Genomic DNA, 18,425 nt, shown 5'->3' on the forward strand with positions numbered 1-18,425 from the left:
ATGCTTGGGGTCATTGTCCATTTGGAAGACCCATTTGCGACCAAGCTTTAACTTCCTGACTGACGTCTTGAGATGTTGCTTCAATATATCCACATACTTTTCTTCCCTCATGATGCAATCTATTTTGTGAAGTGCACCAGTCCCTCCTGCAGTAAAACACCCCCACAACATGATGCTGCCACCCCGTGCTTCACGGTTGGGATGGTAATCTTCGGCTTGCAAGCCTCCTCCTTTTTCCTCCAAGCATAACGATGGTCATTATGGTCAAAAAGTTATAATTTTGTTTTATCAGACCAGAGGATATTTCTCCAAATAGTACAATCTTAGTCCCCATGTGCATTTTCAAACCGTAGTCTGTCTTTTTTAAGCCGGTTTTGAAGCAGTGGCTTCTTCCTTTCTGAGCGGCCTTTCAGGTTATGTCGGTATACTGTAGGACTCGTTTTACTGTGGATATAGATACTTTTGTACCTGTTTCCTCCAGCATCTTCACAAGGTCCTTTGCTGTTGTTCTGGGATTGATTTGCACTTTTCGCACTAAAGTATGTTCATCTCTAGGAGACAGAACGCATCTCCTTCCTGAGCGGTATGACGGCTGCGTGGTTCCATGGTGTTTATACTTGCGTACTATTGTTTGAACAGATGAACGTGGTACCTTCAGGCATTTGGAAATTGCTCCCAAGGATGAACCAGACTTGTGGAGGTCTACAATTGTCTTTCTGAGGTCTTGGCTGATTTCTTTTGATTTTCCCATGTGAAGCAGAGGCACTGAGTTTGAAGGTATGCCTTGAAATATATCCACAGGTACATCTCCAATGGAATCAAATGATGTAAATTAGCCTATCAGAAGTTTCTAAAGCCATGACATAATTTTCTGAAATTTTCCAAGCTGTTTAACTTAGGTTATGTAAACTTCTGACCCGCTGGAATTGTGATACAGTGAATTATAAGTGAAATAATCCGTCTGTAAACAATTGTTGGAAAAATGACTTGTGTCATGCACAAAGTAGATGTCCTAACCGACTTGCCCAAACTATAGTTAGTTAACAAGAAATTTGTTGGAGTGGTTGAAAAACAAGCCGAAGTGTATGTAAACTTCCGACTTCAACTGTACATATGAAGTGGGGAAACCAGTATGTAAACATGAATAAGGTTCTTGACACCGAATGATGTAGATCAATTGGTGGTAACGTTTTTTCATTGCCAGGTCTCCTTTGAAAGAGAGGTATTTTGATCTCAATGGGACAACCTGGTAAAGGAAAGGTTCAATACAAACCACCAACTGAGGTATGAGTACAAACTACCATGACATTCGCTACATACTGTATTCTTCTGTTTAACCAGTCATCAAAACATGTTTTCAATCCCATACAGGTTAGATGGTCAATTGGCCATGAAGTTGAGTACACACATACTAAACGGAAAGAACAACTCTCTTAATGTAGTTTGACATGAGAAATTAACCCAAAAGATCAAGACAATTTCCCCCGGACTATGTTGCTATCTATGGACTACAGTCTTACCTTGTTGCATAAGAAGACTACGGGAGAAATAGAGAGAGAATGTAACTGAGCAATATAGAGAGACATTAGGGAGAGAGAGAGGGAGAAAAGAAAAGTGGCGGAGGGAGTCAGTCTTTCCCATTACCCTGTTGTGGACTGTTGGCTTTTCAGGGAAAGCCATAGGACCCAGCATGTTTTATTGTTAACGGTTCAGTGGCTTCCAAGGGAGCTTGCAGGACTTAAATCACTGCTTTTCACTGGGCTTCACTTTCTCCAACACCAGAGGAGGGCAGGGGGCCCGCAGGAGAAAGGCAGAGATGTTAGCCTTGCCCTTCTTAAGGGCTGATTTAGCTGTTTTTGCTCTCCCATCGAGCAGTGCAACGGCAAAAAAAAAAAGACAAATGTGAGTTTTCCGGGGGGGGGGTGGGGGTGGTGAAAGAGAACGGGAAGGCGAGACGGAGGGAGAAAACAGTTTCTTTTGTGTGTCTGTCCTGGCAACTCTGGTTCCAATACCGGCCAACAGGACGATAGATGAATCGCATGCTGTAACCAGGAGCAACGGCACCGGTGATCAGCACTGAGATAGCTATATAGGGGTTACCCTGAGGATAAGTTACATACCCCCTCTCCTCCTCTACCTCCATGCTTTCTCAGAGTCAAGCTACAGGACTAGAGGACATTCCTTAAGTTACAGGGACCTTCTCCCCAGTGACAATGGGCCATTTGTTGGTCCTCTGAGCACAGCATCAAGGCTCCGGGCCTAGCTAGGAAGAGGCTGAACACTAGCCTAGTTTATACGTGGCACTAACATGGGTCCTTTGTCCTGATCTTGTGCACATTCTGATTGAGCCCACATTTTTTGAAACATGTCAATACATGGTATTAAAATGTGTCTGATATCTGTCCACTGTGTCTGCATTGTGACCAGATTTCCTTGTGACTCCCTTCGGCTAGGGAAATGATTTGACAGCTACAATATTTATTAATTTTAAGTCAAATGGTGATGCCATAAGTCAATGGTGTAACCTGTCAATGATTTAAGAAGATGGGATAATGATGATTTAATGGTTTCACTGTCCAGGTGTCTCTGCACTTGTAAGATATCCAGACACAAGGGGTGCCTACTGGCTTAGGTGGTCGGGAAGATCTGATACACATGCAGATCACAACGCATCTTTTAGTCGTCTACACCTGTCTGAAAACAATCAGAATGTGGAGAAGATCAGGACAAAGGATGCATGTTAGAGCCAGGTATAAACAGGGCTACTGGCTGCAGGGTGGGGAGATGAAGGGTGCTGGTGGAGGAGGGGAGGGACGGAGGAGGGGTGATTGGGGAGGGGACTCAGCTCTGCCCTTGGGACATCCTGTAGCCTACCATGCTCTGTGAGAAACACCCATCAAGCTCTAAGTATGCATTATTTGACCTTTAATCCACTGGTAGCTTGCAAAAATCTTAGTATTCTGGCACTGCAGATATGATTTCCTCCCGAGCGTCTATGATCATAGCTTCCTCCCAGTGTCCGGCTGTGGATCGGGGTTTCCTAACTGTGTGAAGTCACACACACTGTGGCGCCAGTCATGTTGCTCTTGGGACAATGGCGGTCATTGTTCTACGATTACGGCCCAATCACAACCAGGAAGTGAAGTGAAGTGCTCATTGGATGATTGATTGATTCAGCCAGTATGACAGCTCTGGGAGTAGTCCCATGTAGCTCAGTTGGTAGAGCATGGCACTTGCACTGCCAGGGTTGTGGATTCGATTCCCACGGGGAACTAGTATGAAAATGTATGCACTCACAATTGTATCTTGCTCTGGACAAGAGCGTCTGCTGAATTATGCAAATGAAATACTGTAGGGAGATCATTATATGTGGACTAGATGGGTAAGGGATCAGATTCGGGGTCAGTTGATTCAACTATACTCTAACAAGTAGTGCCAAACAGAATTGGCAATGATTCCTTTACAGTAGCCAATGACAAAATATATCAAACATGAACTCAAATGTGTTTGCAATTGAGTCAAATCAAGCCAAATGTGTCTGCAAAAGATTAGATGATTCCTTTAGACAAAATGCTGAAAACCGTCAGATTCCAACTGGCCCCGCCAGGGTTGGAGTCGCTTCCATTTTAATTGCAGTCAATTCAGAAAGTAAACCCAATTCCAAATGTTCCTCATTGAAGAGAATTGGAACTGTGTAATTTCAGTGTACTGAATTGACTGGAATTTTGCATTTTTCAAACACCTGAAAGAGCTTTTTCCTGCAATCTAGAGCCATAATCATTATGCCTAATTCTGTGTAAAAAAAAATATGGCCATTTGTCTGCTTAGGTCATCTAAGCATACGACTTTACCTGTCCAATTGTAATTTTAATGAGGGTGTCATTCTGACTGTTGTAAATCACACATCTCAATATACTGCACTAACATGCCTAGGATATTACATCCAATTTACAACACAGCACATGGGATCATAACACACATCATCAATACAGGCACATACCCTGCCATTATAATTAATACACAAATTGTAACGGTTTTCTTGCGGTGAAGGAGAGTCGGACCAAAATGCAGCGTGGTTATTCTGATACATGTTTAATAAAGAAGAAACACGAACAGTACAAAACAACAAACGTAACGTGAAAACCTAAACAGCCTATCTGGTGCAAACTAACACAGAGACAGGAACAATCACCGACAAACACACAGTGAAACCCAGGCTACCTAAGTATGATTCTCAATCAGAGACAACTAATGACACCTGCCTCTGATTGAGAACCATACTAGGCCGAAACATAGAAATACCCAAAACCTAGAAAAACAAACATGGACTGCCCACCCAACTCACGCCCTGACCATACTAAATAAATACAAAACAAAGGAAATAAAGGTCAGAACGTGACACAAATATCATGATATTATCATAAGGTACCAGATTACATTTAAACCAAGTATTTTTTCTGCATATGTAAGCATACCGCTTGATCTGTCTATATCCTGATTGGAGGCTATTTTTTTTAAGAAACTAAAAATGCTTCTCTGTATCGCTGCTAAAATCTGGATAAAAGATTGAAAGGAATGTGATTGTTATTCGGTATAATTAGTAATTGCTCGCTTTTCTAAAGTCTAGACAATAAGAAATATTATTCCGACAAAGATTTTATTAAAGATTGATAATATTCTAATGAGGTGTATCCTGTGTTTAAATTACATAACAAACAAGGTTTACCTACTGAACTGAACAATGCAATATGATTCAACACAAGACTAACGTATTATAAAGAATCAGGTGGATATTTTGGTAACATTTTACTTAAAGCATTCACGTATACTGATGTCTAACTTGTTATAAGCACATATAAGCCTTTATAATGTTATTAGCAAGGCCTATAATGCCATCTCCCTTAAAACAAATGCACGTCTATGACTACAAGGAGAGGCATCACTAACTGTTAAACAAGTTCTAAGAAAAGGTCAATTACTGTCAGCTGGACAACTGTTGAAGGTAAAAGATGAACCCACTGGGGGGGTCAGCCCGATATGAACTGTACCGTGGTTTTTACAGTACCGACTACCGAACCGCTAGAGCTTGAGAAACAACTTCCTCGGAATGCAGGAGTAGCCAAATCAATGGGCGTGACATAACGGTAACTGCCACCGGAGGAGGGGATGCGAGAAGAGACCTACGCATCACCGGGCACCGGACACCTCTCGCGCGCACACCATCCAGAATTTAAATATTCCGCCCGCACTCTCACTACTATAGTATTCAAGGCGCGACTCGAACTATAACAGAAAACAGGTGGAAAGGAGATAGACAAGCAAAACCTTTTCACAACTCAGAGATTGTGTTTACTGATTCCGCTATTCTGCCGCGTAAAAGGAACATAGGTAGATATACCTAATTGGAAGTATAACGACAGCAGGTGTAGTGAGAAAGGGTGGGCAGCAAGATAACCGTAGCCTTTAGACACACGCACCCAAAGGATTCTTCGTTTTTTCGCCAACAGAAACGTATTTATTTAGGAATCAAAATAATCCACAAAATCTTATTTTTTTTCAAGATGGCAAACTCGGGAATTCAACTTTTAGGATTCGCCCTGTCACTCGTCGGTGTTATTGCACTGATCGTGGGGACCATTCTGCCACAGTGGAAGATGTCTGCGTACATAGGAGACAACATCATAACGGCGGTTGCCATGTACCAAGGATTATGGATGTCATGCGCTTTTCAGAGCACAGGGCAGCTCCAATGTAAAATATACGACTCGATCCTGCAGCTCGACAGTAAGTATAGATGCTTTAAAGTGGCAATCAGAAGTTGAAACAATAAGAAAGCGATCCCGGCCCCTGTTTTGGTAAAAAAAAAAGCTGATGGATGTGGCTGGAGAGATACACCCACTCTCAAATTCATAGACAGAGCTATGGATACAAGGACTGACCGTCCATGATATCAACATTATAGTTTTAAGCATGTTTCAAGGTTATATAGTGTTTGTTTAGGTTTTCTTTGTTTACATTATTGGAGTAAAACGATGTTATATTTTGGGTTCTGATGGGGTAGGACAGTTGAAGTAAGCTCATGAGGCAGGCATAAGTTATAGTCTTCAAGATTCAATGGGTACACATCATGAATTTATGAATTCCAAAAAGGGAAGTAGCAACTACAGATTGCCAGTTTAAGCAAAATCTAAAATGTATGCCATGCTTATTTTTTCTTCCAATGTCTGTGACTATATGTGCATCCTGTGCAGCACTTTGTTGTAAATCCACTATTATCTAATTATCAAAGGAGGATTTCTGGGAAGTTGGTGACTTCACTTGTGTCAGGAAGTCTCATGTTGTACCAGTAAATAGTATTGATTGACGGGTGATACAGGTGAGCAGACACCTGAGACGGTCAGCTGAGGTTCCCCACACTCCCCTTTATGGTGTAGTGCATCCTCAATATAGCACATTGGTGCCGCTGATGAAGGTGTTGGCTCAGAGCTGTTAGTCAGTCATTGGCCCTCGTGGTTATCCTTTAGTAGCACCCTTCGTGTTAACATACAGTGGGATATTGTTAACTTCTGGCACCCTCTCACCAACCTCCCCACCCACCTCCACCCCTCTCTGCTGTATATTCTCACATGGCTGGGCCGCTCCACCCCCTAAGCAGGCCCCTGCCCATTCATCACCCACTGTTCCCTGGCATAGAGAGGGGACTGGGGGCTGGCTGGGGCTCCAGATGCCAGAGACGACTTGGTCCTAACGACCTAACAGTAAACAACCAGAAGAATACAGAACACAGGAGTAGCCATGGCGACAGCAGCACAGTACCCTGTACAGGAATTTTACCTCCTCCTCCCACTTCGGTTCGCCCCAAACCCTTAGGGCACCATGATGACGAGAACCAGAGTGTGATTTGATATAACTCCCCATCTACTCCTGTTGGTTTCTCTGGTCATTGTTGTTGGTGTGAGGGGTTTCATTGAACAGAGAGACTTGTTCAGATTCAGAACACTTGGGGGGTTAACTTGTTGTAACTGCACCTGCTGACAGAGGGCAGTTTTGGTGGTTATTGGAACGGTACAGGGGGTGGGGTGCAGAGGTGATGGGGTGATATTCCATGGTAGCCCCAATTTGCATGCTGGTGAAAGGACCCTCATTGTGTGTTTAAAGTACAGCAGAAGATTAGAATTTCTTCCTTCCTCTCTCCTCATCACCCTCTTCCCCTCTCCGCCTCCCTCTCTCCTCCCTCTCCTCCCCACCCACAGTTGCCTTCTCTCCCACCCCCATCCCCAAATCCATGTACACATATTTAGCAGATGTTATTGTGGGTGTAGCAAAAATGCTTGTGTTCCTAGCCCCACAAGTGCAGTAGCATCTAACAATTCACATCAATACACACCAATCTAAAAATAAAAGAAAGGTACCCTCTCCCCTTCTCTCCTTCTCTCCCTCCCTTTCTCATGGATGGAGGGTTGTGTTTGTGAGCTCAGGGATGGCCTGGACTGGCACAGACTGGTTCAGGGTGGACCAAGGAGGTACTCTCCCTCTCTGTCTCCCACCCTCTGTCAGTTTTAGGAGGGAGGTGACAGATTAGGGTGTCCTGACAGTAGCTTTCACTGCCCCCTTCCTCTCAACAAAAGCAGATGGAAGAGAGAGAGCATGAAAGAGAGAGAGAGAGAGAGACAGAGAGAGAAAGGGAGAGAGAGGGGGAGGGAGAGGGAGGGTGTATCTCAGGGTTTCTCATCCAGGAAAAACACACATTAAAGTATCCTGTCAGCGCACATTAAACCCCAGTGATCCATTGAGCTGTGTTTATACAGTCACTTTTTTAAATCCAATACTTTGTGAACACCATACTGTATATGATCCACGGTTGGGGTTGGATTGTGTTGATAATGCATATTTGATATTTCTTCACAACTTTTGCTTACTTGCTGATAAAAAAACTAAAGTTTATTAATTGACATTTGCAATATATCCCCCATGCCTATAAATGAAAGCTTTCTATACAATATCGTTCTATAACTGTACCATATCTCTCTCTCTCTCTCTCTCTCTCTCTCTCTCTCTCTCTCTCTCTCTCTCTCTCACTCACACACACACACACACATCCTCCCTCATTCTCTCACTATCTTGCTACTCCTTTCCCTCCTCTCCCTTATCCCTCTCTCGCTCCCCTCACTGGTGTTTGTGTGTGTGTGTCTTAGGTGCTCTCCAGGCCACCCGTGCCCTGATGATCGTTGGCATCATCGTATCCATCGCTGGGCTGGGCGTGGCCACTATGGGCATGAAGTGTACCACCTGCGGAGGGAACAACAAAGTGCGCAAGTCTCGGACCGCCATGACTGGAGGCATCATCCTACTGATTGGAGGTGAGAGAGAGAGAGAGAGAGAGATCAGGAGAATCACCACAAACATGTTATTTTTTAGGGTCCAGAGTTTTCCCCACATGATTAAATGACTTGGTCATGAAAATCTCAGGGCCCTACTTTTGTAAAAAGAAATCATTCTAAACTGGTCTGAAATCCATGCTCATTAGATCACTTGATCATTCTGGTCCATACCAGGAGCTATAGAAAGAGATCAAGAGAATCACCACACTCAGTTGGTCACCATTATAAATGAGGGGTTTGTTCCTCTGTCTGGCCACCAGCTGCTCTCCCACTCATCTAAACCTGGCAAAGGCCTTTGGGTCGAAACGTTGCACAATAAAAGTCCCACTCATCTACCTAGGTTCCCCTGGAGATCAAAGAGGGAGAGAATGGGCACGTTTTACTGACTGTGGCTATTACTCTGACATTATTCCCTATTTAGTGCACTCCTTTTCACTAGTCAAATGTCACTGGTCACTGGTGGTCAAATGTAGGGAACTATATAAGGAATAAGGTGTCATTTGGGATACAGATTGTTGCTGTTATATAAGAGGTCATTAGAAACTCTCATAGAACAATGCCAGTAAAAAGCTAATCGGTCTCAGAGTAGAAAAAAATATGTACTAGACTACCTGCAACTTTACAGGTCTAAAGTGTCTCAGAGTAGGAGTGCTGATCTAGGATCAGTTTTACCTTTTAGATTATAATGAACAAACTAGCATGCAATCTTAGATCATGTGAAAACTCGTATTGGACAATGGCAGTATGGTTAGGGGGGAGGGGTGATTTAATAGCTAGCCGCCCATTGACTTCTTGAGAAGTGTTTGGCTCCCCTCTCTCAAATACGTATTGATGATACCTGAATGTACTGATCTGCCATTGTCCGATAGCGCTTCAATTCCTCCTGCAATGATCCGTCTCGTATCTCGCAAAGTGTAATGGCTCTAAAGTAGTCCTGCTACAATGGGCTATCATACCATTACCTAGGTAACATTGTCTGCTGAACCCCATTTATGCCTCAAAACCGTCTCAATTAATCTAAGCTAAAACAACAACTCTGTCAATAATAGGGCTGTTGCAGTCACGACATTTTGTCAGCCGTTGATTATCAACCCAATAGCTGCCGGTCTCATGGTAATTGCCTGTTAATTAACATAAACACGTTTAGCATCTCCTGGCTTCCACGCATAGCCTATAAACCACTGATGCAGACCTTTGGAATGTCTACATTAACATTAAGTATAAAAAAATAAATTGAATATAGCCTACACCATCACAATAAAACCATTATTTATTTTAGACAGGTCTAAAGAAACATGATATTAAGAAAATGTAGTCTATTTCAGAAGAACAGAATAGCATGCCCTGACATTATGTTAGGCCCTGATCTGGCTATGCCATATGGCTGTGGGATACACTAGTTCATTTAGCAGACAAGATTGGCTTAGAATTCTGTGGCAAAATAGTATGAAGAACACAATTGAAAAAAGCTGAATAAAATAGAAAGGATATTTTCTCCAAATGATTTCAGAGGGAGTGTGCACATGTGGCTATTCTATTTATGCACCTTTAGTTGTGATTCAAACGTTGGGCTATATGGTTAGATTTTTCATACTGTACATACCAAGGCTGCATGATGTGACTCTAATGATGATTTGAAAAAAGTCTCATGAAAGGCATGAGCTCTGCTTTGTTTCTTGCACAGGCTGCACACACTTCATCAGTCTCTCATTCACAATTTGACAAGCACTTGATAATATTCTCACCAAGCCTTGAATTTCCCGGCAGCATCCTTGTGTGGCTGTTTTGCCCTGGGGCTGAATATAATAATTATAATTCCCTTCTCCTGGCTGCTAATCGCTGTTCTCCTAAGCACCTCTCACTCACATGGCTCTCTCAGAGATCTCAATTCTCATTAGCCAATGCCCGTCGCGTGATCGGGTCCATTTCACAGGCATCTTAGCTTCGAAGTAGGCTACAAGTGGAGACAGACACATCAGGGACGCAACTGCGCATTTCCCTCTTATCTCATTCCGAGGAGCATATTCAAGATGTTAGAAGAACTGTCCACATTTACTTTTCATCAGCCAACAAGATAAGTAGGCATAACAAACAGCAAAAGCACTAACCTATGTCAAATCAAATCAAATCAAATGTATTTATATAGCCCTTCGTACATCAACTGATATCTCAAAGTGCTGTACAGAAACCCAGCCTAAAACCCCAAACAGCAAGCAATGCAGGTGTAGAAGCACGGTGGCTAGGAAAAACTCCCTAGAAAGGCCAAAACCTAGGAAGAAACCTAGAGAGGAAACAGGCTATGTGGGGTGGCCAGTCCTCTTCTGGCTGTGCCGGGTGGAGATTATAACAGAACATGGCCAAGATGTTCAAATGTTCATAAATGACCAGCATGGTCCAATAATAATAAGGCAGAACAGTTGAAACTAGAGCAGCAGCACGGCCAGGTAGACTGGGGACAGCAAGGAGTCATCATGTCAGGTAGTCCTGAGGCATGGTCCTAGGGCTCAGGTCCTCCGAGAGAGAGAAAGAAAGAGAGAAAGAGAGAATTAGAGAGAGCACACTTAAATTCACACAGGACACTGAATAGGACAGAAGAAGTACTCCAGATATAACAAACTGGCCCTAACCCCCCGACACATAAACTACTGCAGCATAAATACTGGAGGCTGAGACAGGAGGGGTCAGGAGACACTGTGGCCCCATCCGAGGACACCCCCGGACAGGGCCAAACAGGAAGGATATAACCCCACCCACTTTGCCAAAGCACAGCCCCCACACCACTAGAGGGATATCTTCAACCACCAACTTACCATCCTAAGACAAGGCCGAGTATATCCCACAAAGATCTCCGCCACGGCACAACCCAAGGGGGGGCGCCAACCCAGACAGGAAGATCACATCAGTGACTCAACCCACTCAAGTGACGCACCCCTCCTAGGGACGGTATGAAAGAGCCCCAGTAAGCCAGTGACTCAGCCCCTGTAATAGGGTTAGAGGCAGAGAATCCCAGTGGAAAGAGGGGAACCGGCCAGGCAGAGACAGCAAGGGCGGTTCGTTGCTCCAGAGCCTTTCCGTTCACCTTCCCACTCCTGGGCCAGACTACACTCAATCATATGACCCACTGAAGAGATGAGTCTTCAGTAAAGACTTAAAGGTTGAGACCGAGTTTGCGTCTCTTACATGGGTAGGCAGACCATTCCATAAAAATGAAGCTCTATAGGAGAAAGCCCTGCCTCCAGCTGTTTGCTTAGAAATTCTAGGGACAATTGGGAGGCCTGCGTCTTGTGACCGTAGCGTACGTGTAGGTATGTACGGCAGGACCAAATCAGAGAGATAGGTAGGAGCAAGCCCATGTAATGCTTTGTAGGTTAGCAGTAAAACCTTGAAATCAGCCCTTGCCTTGACAGGAAGCCAGTGTAGGGAGGCTAGCACTGGAGTAATATGATCCATTTTTTTGGTTCTAGTCAGGATTTTAGCAGCCGTATTTAGCACTAACTGAAGTTTATTTAGTGCTTTATCCGGGTAGCCGGAAAGTAGAGCAGTACAGTAGTCTAACCTAGAAGTGACAAAAGCATGGATTAATTTTTCTGCATAATTTTTGGACAGAAAGTTTCTGATTTTTGCAATGTTACGTAGATGGGAAAAAAAGCTGTCCTTGAAATGGTCTTGATATGTTCTTCAAAAGAGTGATCAGGGTCCAGAGTAACGCCGATGTCCTTCACAGTTGTATTTGAGACGACTGTACAACCATTAAGATTAATTGTCAGATTCAAGAGAAGATCTCTTTGTTTCTTGGGACCTAGAACAAGCATCTCTGTTTTGTCCGAGTTTAAAAGTAGAACGTATGCAGCCATCCACTTCCTTATGTCTGAAACATATGCTTCTAGCGAGGACAATTTTGGGGCTTCACCATGTTTCATTGAAATGTACAGCTGTGTGTCATTCGCATAGCAGTGAAAGTTAACATTATGTTTTCGAATGACATCCCCAAGAGGTAAAATATATAGTGAAAACAGTAGTGGTCCTAAAACGGAACCTTGAGGAACACCGAAATTTACAGTTGATTTGTCAGAGGACAAACCATTCACAGAGACAAACTGATATCTTTCCGACAGATAAGATCTAAACCAGGCCAGAACTTGTCCGTGTAGACCAATTTGGGTTTCCAATCTCTCCAAAAGAATGTGGTGATCGATGGTATCAAAAGCAGCACTAAGGTATAGGAGCACGAGGACAGATGCAGAGCCTCGGTCTGATGCCATTAAAAGGTCATTTACCACATTCACAAGTGCAGTCTCAGTGCTATGATGGGGTCTAAAACCAGACTGAAGCATTTCGTATACATTGTTTGTCTTCTGGAAGGCAGTGAGTTGCTGCGCAAAGTGTCCATCTACTATCCCCATAGTACATAAGTTTACCTATTCTATTGGTTCTGTGTGAGAAATAAATATTCCAAACATACTCTTGGACAGTTGTGAGATGCGACGGTAGCGTCCCACCTGGCCAACATCCGGTGAAATTGCAGAGCGCGAAATTCAAATGACACCATTAGAAATATTTAACTTTCATAACATTTAAAGTGTAATACATCAAAATAAAGCTTAACGTCTTGGTAATCCAGCCGCGGTGTCAAATTTCAAAAAGGCTTTATGGCGAAAGCAAACCATGCAATTATCTGGGGACAGCACCCCGCATACAAACACATGAAAAACATATTTCAACCAGGCAGGTACGACATGAAAGTCAGAAATAGCGATATAAAAAATGTCTTAACTTTTTTTGAAAACTCTGTTTATTAAATTTTACACAGAAGACAACACACAGCAATATCAATAATATATTCAACTCAGAGAGCACAACACATCTCTCACCCAATATTTATAAGATGGGGTGCTGCCATTTTCCAGTTCTGTAGTATTAGCCGTCTAGCTAAAAGAGTTGTATAAGCAACAGTGTCCAACTGGATTCTTGACAAGGGGGTACCTATGGGCAGTACTCCAAAAAGGGGAGACGGATCTATAACAGTGTCATATATATCAGTGAAACTTTTAAATATTAATTCCCAGAAACCTGACAGTTTATGACAGCCCCAAAACATATGCAACAGTGTGGCTGGTTCCATTTTACATCTGACACAGGCAGGATCAAAATCAGAGAATATTCTTCCAAGTTTGGCCCCGGACCAGTGGATACAGTGAACCACCTTGAATTGAATGAGGCTGTGTCTCGTGCTAACAGAGGAAGAATGCACCCTGTGCAGCACAGATTCCCAGGTGTCTTACCCAAGTTCCTCCCCCAAATACTTTTCCCATCGAGGCTTTAAAGGCACCAAAGAAGGGTTCTGTAGGTCATGAATGGTTGCATATACATCTGAAATTGCGCCCCTAGGAAGCTTGTTCAGCTCAAAGATGCTCTCTATAGCTGTATTCGCAGGCCTATGGGGAAATTCAGGTGTGTTAGCTCTGACAAAGTTCCCAGTCTGGAGATTGCGGGAAAAGTGGGATTGGGGGAGGTTGAACTTGTCCTGTAGCTGAGCAAAAGAGGTAAATGTATCATCAAATAATAATTGGGCTAGTGAGGAGAGGCCTAGTGAGTGCCAGATGGCAAAGCCCCATCATTCAAAGATGGAGGAAATAAAATGTTCTGATTGATTGGGCCTGATAGAGAAAAGCCTCGGAGGCTAAAGGCTAAAAGGAACTGATTCCAAATTTTAAGAGACTGCTTTACAATTGGGTTGACACACCTTTTGCCTAGGGACACTGGGAGAGACGAGCACAACACAGAAGAAAGTGCAGCAGGTTTACACGATTCAGACTCCATCTGGACCCAGAGTGGTCTAGGGCCAGTAGGGTCAGTCTGCAGCCAGTACAGAAGGGCTCTGAAATTTGCAGCCCAATAGTATGTCTGAAAATCTGGTAGAGCTTAAACCCCCCAATGCCTTAGGCTTCTGTAAATGTTTTCTACCAATCCGTGGTACGTTGCCATCCCAAATAAAATACATGAATGTTTGATCCAGTGAATTAAAAAAAGATTTTGGAATAAAAATGGGTAAACATTGAAATAAATTTGGGCAACACATTCATTTTAATGACATTAATCCTTCCGATAAGAGAGAAAGGTAGCGAATTCCAAAAAGTAAAAGATTATTTCAAACTGTCTACTAGAGCAACAAAGTTTTCCTGAAACAAATTTGAATATTTCCTTGTCACTTTAACTCCCAAGTAGGTGAATTGATCCCGGACAATCCTAAACTGAAAACTTGTAAAGGAGCACTTTAAAGCTTATTTATTATTTACAGGAAAAAGCTCACTCTTGCCTAGATTCAGCTTGTACCCTGAGATTGATCCAAACTTTTTAAGAACAGATAAGGTACATGGGAATGAGGTATCAGGGTTAGAGATAACAAAAGGAGGTTGTCAGCATATAACGAGACTTTCTGCTCTAAGCCCGTTCTAATTATTCCTTGAATGGCATCATTAGAGCATAGTGCAATGGCGAGAGGCTCGATTGCCAAAGCAAACAACAAGGGGGAGAGTGGACAACCCTGTCTGGAACCGCGGTGCAAGGGAAAATAGTCAGAGGACAAGTTGTTAGTCCGTACCGAAGCCATGGGGGAAAAATAAACAATCTTTATCCACGCAATGAATTTGGGGCCAAAGCCAAATCTATAAAGGTCAGCTGTTAGGTAATCCCACTCAACGCGGTCAAAAGCTTTTTCTACATCAAGTGAGACCACCACCTGACGCTGGGGAGTACAGTATATTCATAAGGCGCCTAATATTGAAAAACAAATGCCTATTTCTCATAAAGCCAGTGTAACGGATGTGAAACGGCTAGCTTGGTTAGCGGTGGTGCGCGATAAATAGCGTTTCAATCTGTGACGTCACTTGCTCTGAGACCTTGAAGTAGCTCTGCAAGGGCCGCGGCTTTTGTGGAGCGATGGGTAACAATGCTTTGTGGGTGACTGTTGTTGATGTGTGCAGAGGGTCCCTGGTTCGCGCCCGAGTATGGGCGAGGGGACGGTCTAAAGTTATACTGTTACACCAGTCTGGTCAGGGTGTATTACCTGGTGCAGCGAGCCTTCCATAAGGATGGCTAAAAGCTTGGCTAGGATTTTGTAATCACAGTTTAAAAGCGAGATTGGGCGACAGGATCCACATTCCAGGGGGTCTTTGTTTTTCTTTAATGGTAAAATTGAAGCCTGATAAAGACTAGGTGGTATCTTTGAGGTATTAACGCACTATGCAAATAATCGAGACAAGAATGGGCAAAGCAGACCAGAAAACATTCTGTAAAATTTGGTTGGAAAACTGTCCGGACTCGGTGATTTACCACTTTTCATTGCGGACACTGCTGTTGCAATCTCCTCAGGTGTAAATTCTTCTTCTAGACAGTCATGGGAGTCTGTATCAATTGAAGGCATATTCAAGCCATTAAAGAAGGAATCAATCAGCAAAGGGTCTTGAGGGGATTCATAGGTGTATAGCGCAGAGTAAAATTGTTTGAATTGATCATTGATCTCTTTATGTATAACTGTGTGGAATTAAAATGCCTTAACTTTGATGATCTTCTTCTGTTGGCACTCCAAATGGTCCCAGTTACATCACAAATGGTCCTTTTGTTCGATAATGTTCATCTTTATATCCATAAAAACTCAGTTTAGCTGGCGTGCTTCAGTCAACTAATCCACCCAGTTTCCTTCCATCAAAATGCATACAAAATGAATCCCAAACATTACTAATAAACTTTTCCAAACAAGTCAAATAATGTTTATAATCAAACCTTAGGTACCCTTATACGTACATAAACGATACAATTTAAGACGTTGAATCGTCTTTACCGGAGAAAAATACCACGCGCTTGGAAACACTACAGCCAAAATGAGAGCCACCTAGAAAAACTACAATTTCTGGTTCATTTTTCCAAAAACCATCCTGAAACTCGTTCTAAAGACTGTTGACATCTAGTGGAAGCCCTAGGAACTGCATTCTGGGAGGACTTGGCCTTGTAATTAAAGTGATAGCCATTGAAAATAGAGGTAGGCTGGGGTTGTCCTCTGGGTTTTCGCCTGCTATATCAGTTATTTTATACTCACAGACATAATTTTAACAGTTTTAGAAACTTTAGAGTGTTTTCTATCCAAATCCACCAATATATGCATATCCTAGCTTCTGGGCCTGAGTAACAGGCAGTTTACTTTGGGAACGCTTTTCATCTGGAAGTCAAAATACTGCCCCCTACCCAAGAGAGGTTAATACAGCCACTCCCATCAAAAACCTTTTAAAAGCAATTAGTCTGATGCAACAGATCAGAACATTGAGGTTAAAATGTTGATAAACTATTAGGCTATTTCTTCACATTGTAAGTGCAGAAATGCACGCACAGCAGTAGGCCATAAGTGCAAATGTTCCAAAATGCAATCAATTAGCAGGAAAACACTCTTCTCAAAATTGACCACAAGTGCGATTACACATGGATGGTTATCATGCACCTGTCTCGGAACAGGGGCAGGGGAAAAAATAAATGTCATCTATGCACTTAAATAGCAAATGGGGGATACTTTTCCTGGGGTTCATTTTCATACCAGCCAGGTAGGCTATACTCCTGATGTAAAGCAAAGCAATGTGCTTAATGTTAGGAAAGTTGAGAAATAAATATAGTTGGCCTAGCCTATAGAAAGCTGATGGGATCCTCTTCTTTTTAATATAGGCCATCCAAACTCTGTTTTCTCACGCAATAGCATAGCCTATTGAAATATTGAGCAACATGAGCTCATGGGCTCTCATGAAGTGTTTTAATTAGATTTTTGATTACATTTGCATTGATGTCAGAGAGATTAGATGGACAATAGTGTGCTGAGTACCAGGCAGTTAGCAAGTTTGATAGGCTACTAATGACCAGCATCAGCATCATAGCTTGGAGAAGTCTAGTTCCGTTGAGTAAACGGTCACATGGAATGTATGTGCCTGCCGGTGTGGTGGTAATACGGCCACCATAACAGCCCTAGTCAATAATTCTGACGGTTTTTGGTGAGGAAGTCTTAGTCGCATCATTTTACATCTAGCAGAGCAGTTTGTGCTTTAACAAGCAGTATTTCTAAAGATTGACAATGTGCACGAAAGCTAGCTTAAATTTGTCCAACATTAGCTTGCTAGCTGAGCCAGTCACTTCATATAAAACAAATAATGGGATGCTGCTAACCAACCAGCTACATTGTGCTGCACACTCAATGCTGAACGCTTCCACCAAAGCTAGCTGTTTTCATGAGGCAGATGCGCTACCTGTTCTGTCTGTGCCCAGAATCAGATAACATTCCCTCCTACTTTTGAGGCAGCATGTCTACAACTTGAGGGTAATTAAACAAGCCAAGCAATCCGATTATGTCAGTAAGGTAGAGTCAGCTAGGTAGCTATGTCAGTAAGCTAGCTACAAGTTAGCTAACATTAAGCAGCTGATCAAAGCACTTGCGGCTAACGTGCTTGCACATCATTTTACTAGGAGGTAGCCACCATTTTGTTTTTTCTCCCAATGCAATTGATGATTTAGCTAGCTATTCTGCCTATTTCATAGAGGATCAATGAAAGCGCAGTGACATCATAAATTAGGAAATATGTTTTCATATTTGAATGTCGGATGCTCTGGAATATTAAAATGTTAATATGAGTTACACATCCTACAAGACTGATCGGTTGAGGGATGAGCGTCACTTAGGAGTGACACCGTCTGACGTAAAACAATGCTGATCCGTCTGATCCTTCTTTTTTTGTATGTGAATGTTTTTTCTTTCTCATTCAGCTCTGTGTGCAGTAGTGGCCTGTTCGTGGTTCGCTCACAATGTCATCCGGGCCTTCTATAACCCTTATACTCCTGTCAACACCAAGTAAGTCAAATGTATTTATAAAGCCCTTCTTACATCAGCTGATGTCACAAAGTGCTGTACAGAAACCCAGCCTAAAACCCCAAACAGCAAGCAATGCAGGTGTAGAAGCACGGTGGCTAGGAAAAACTCCCTAGAAAGGCCGGAACCTAGGAAGAAACCTAGAG

The 18,425-nt window shown here is 42.8% G+C and overlaps 1 protein-coding gene across 2 annotated transcripts in view; it reads left to right on the forward strand.

Annotated features, from left to right (window-relative positions):
• The window catches only part of LOC110500532 (claudin-7-A), a 40,924-nt gene that overhangs the window by 19,576 nt on the left and 2,923 nt on the right, over positions 1-18,425 (forward strand). The window contains exons 1-3 of one of the 2 annotated variants that reach the window (XM_021577938.3): positions 4,974-5,784; positions 8,196-8,360; positions 18,177-18,261. In XM_021577938.3, the coding sequence (XP_021433613.1) occupies positions 5,562-5,784; positions 8,196-8,360; positions 18,177-18,261 (473 nt within the window). In that variant the 5' untranslated portion in view covers positions 4,974-5,561. Of the gene's footprint in view, positions 1-4,973; positions 5,785-8,195; positions 8,361-18,176; positions 18,262-18,425 lie in introns of those variants that run through there. The other variant, XM_090214620.1, reaches the window with a different exon arrangement.

The sequence above is a fragment of the Oncorhynchus mykiss genome, chromosome 21 (assembly GCF_057628025.1).
Source record: "Oncorhynchus mykiss isolate SJ-2025 chromosome 21, ASM5762802v1, whole genome shotgun sequence".
Classification (NCBI taxonomy): domain Eukaryota; kingdom Metazoa; phylum Chordata; class Actinopteri; order Salmoniformes; family Salmonidae; genus Oncorhynchus; species Oncorhynchus mykiss.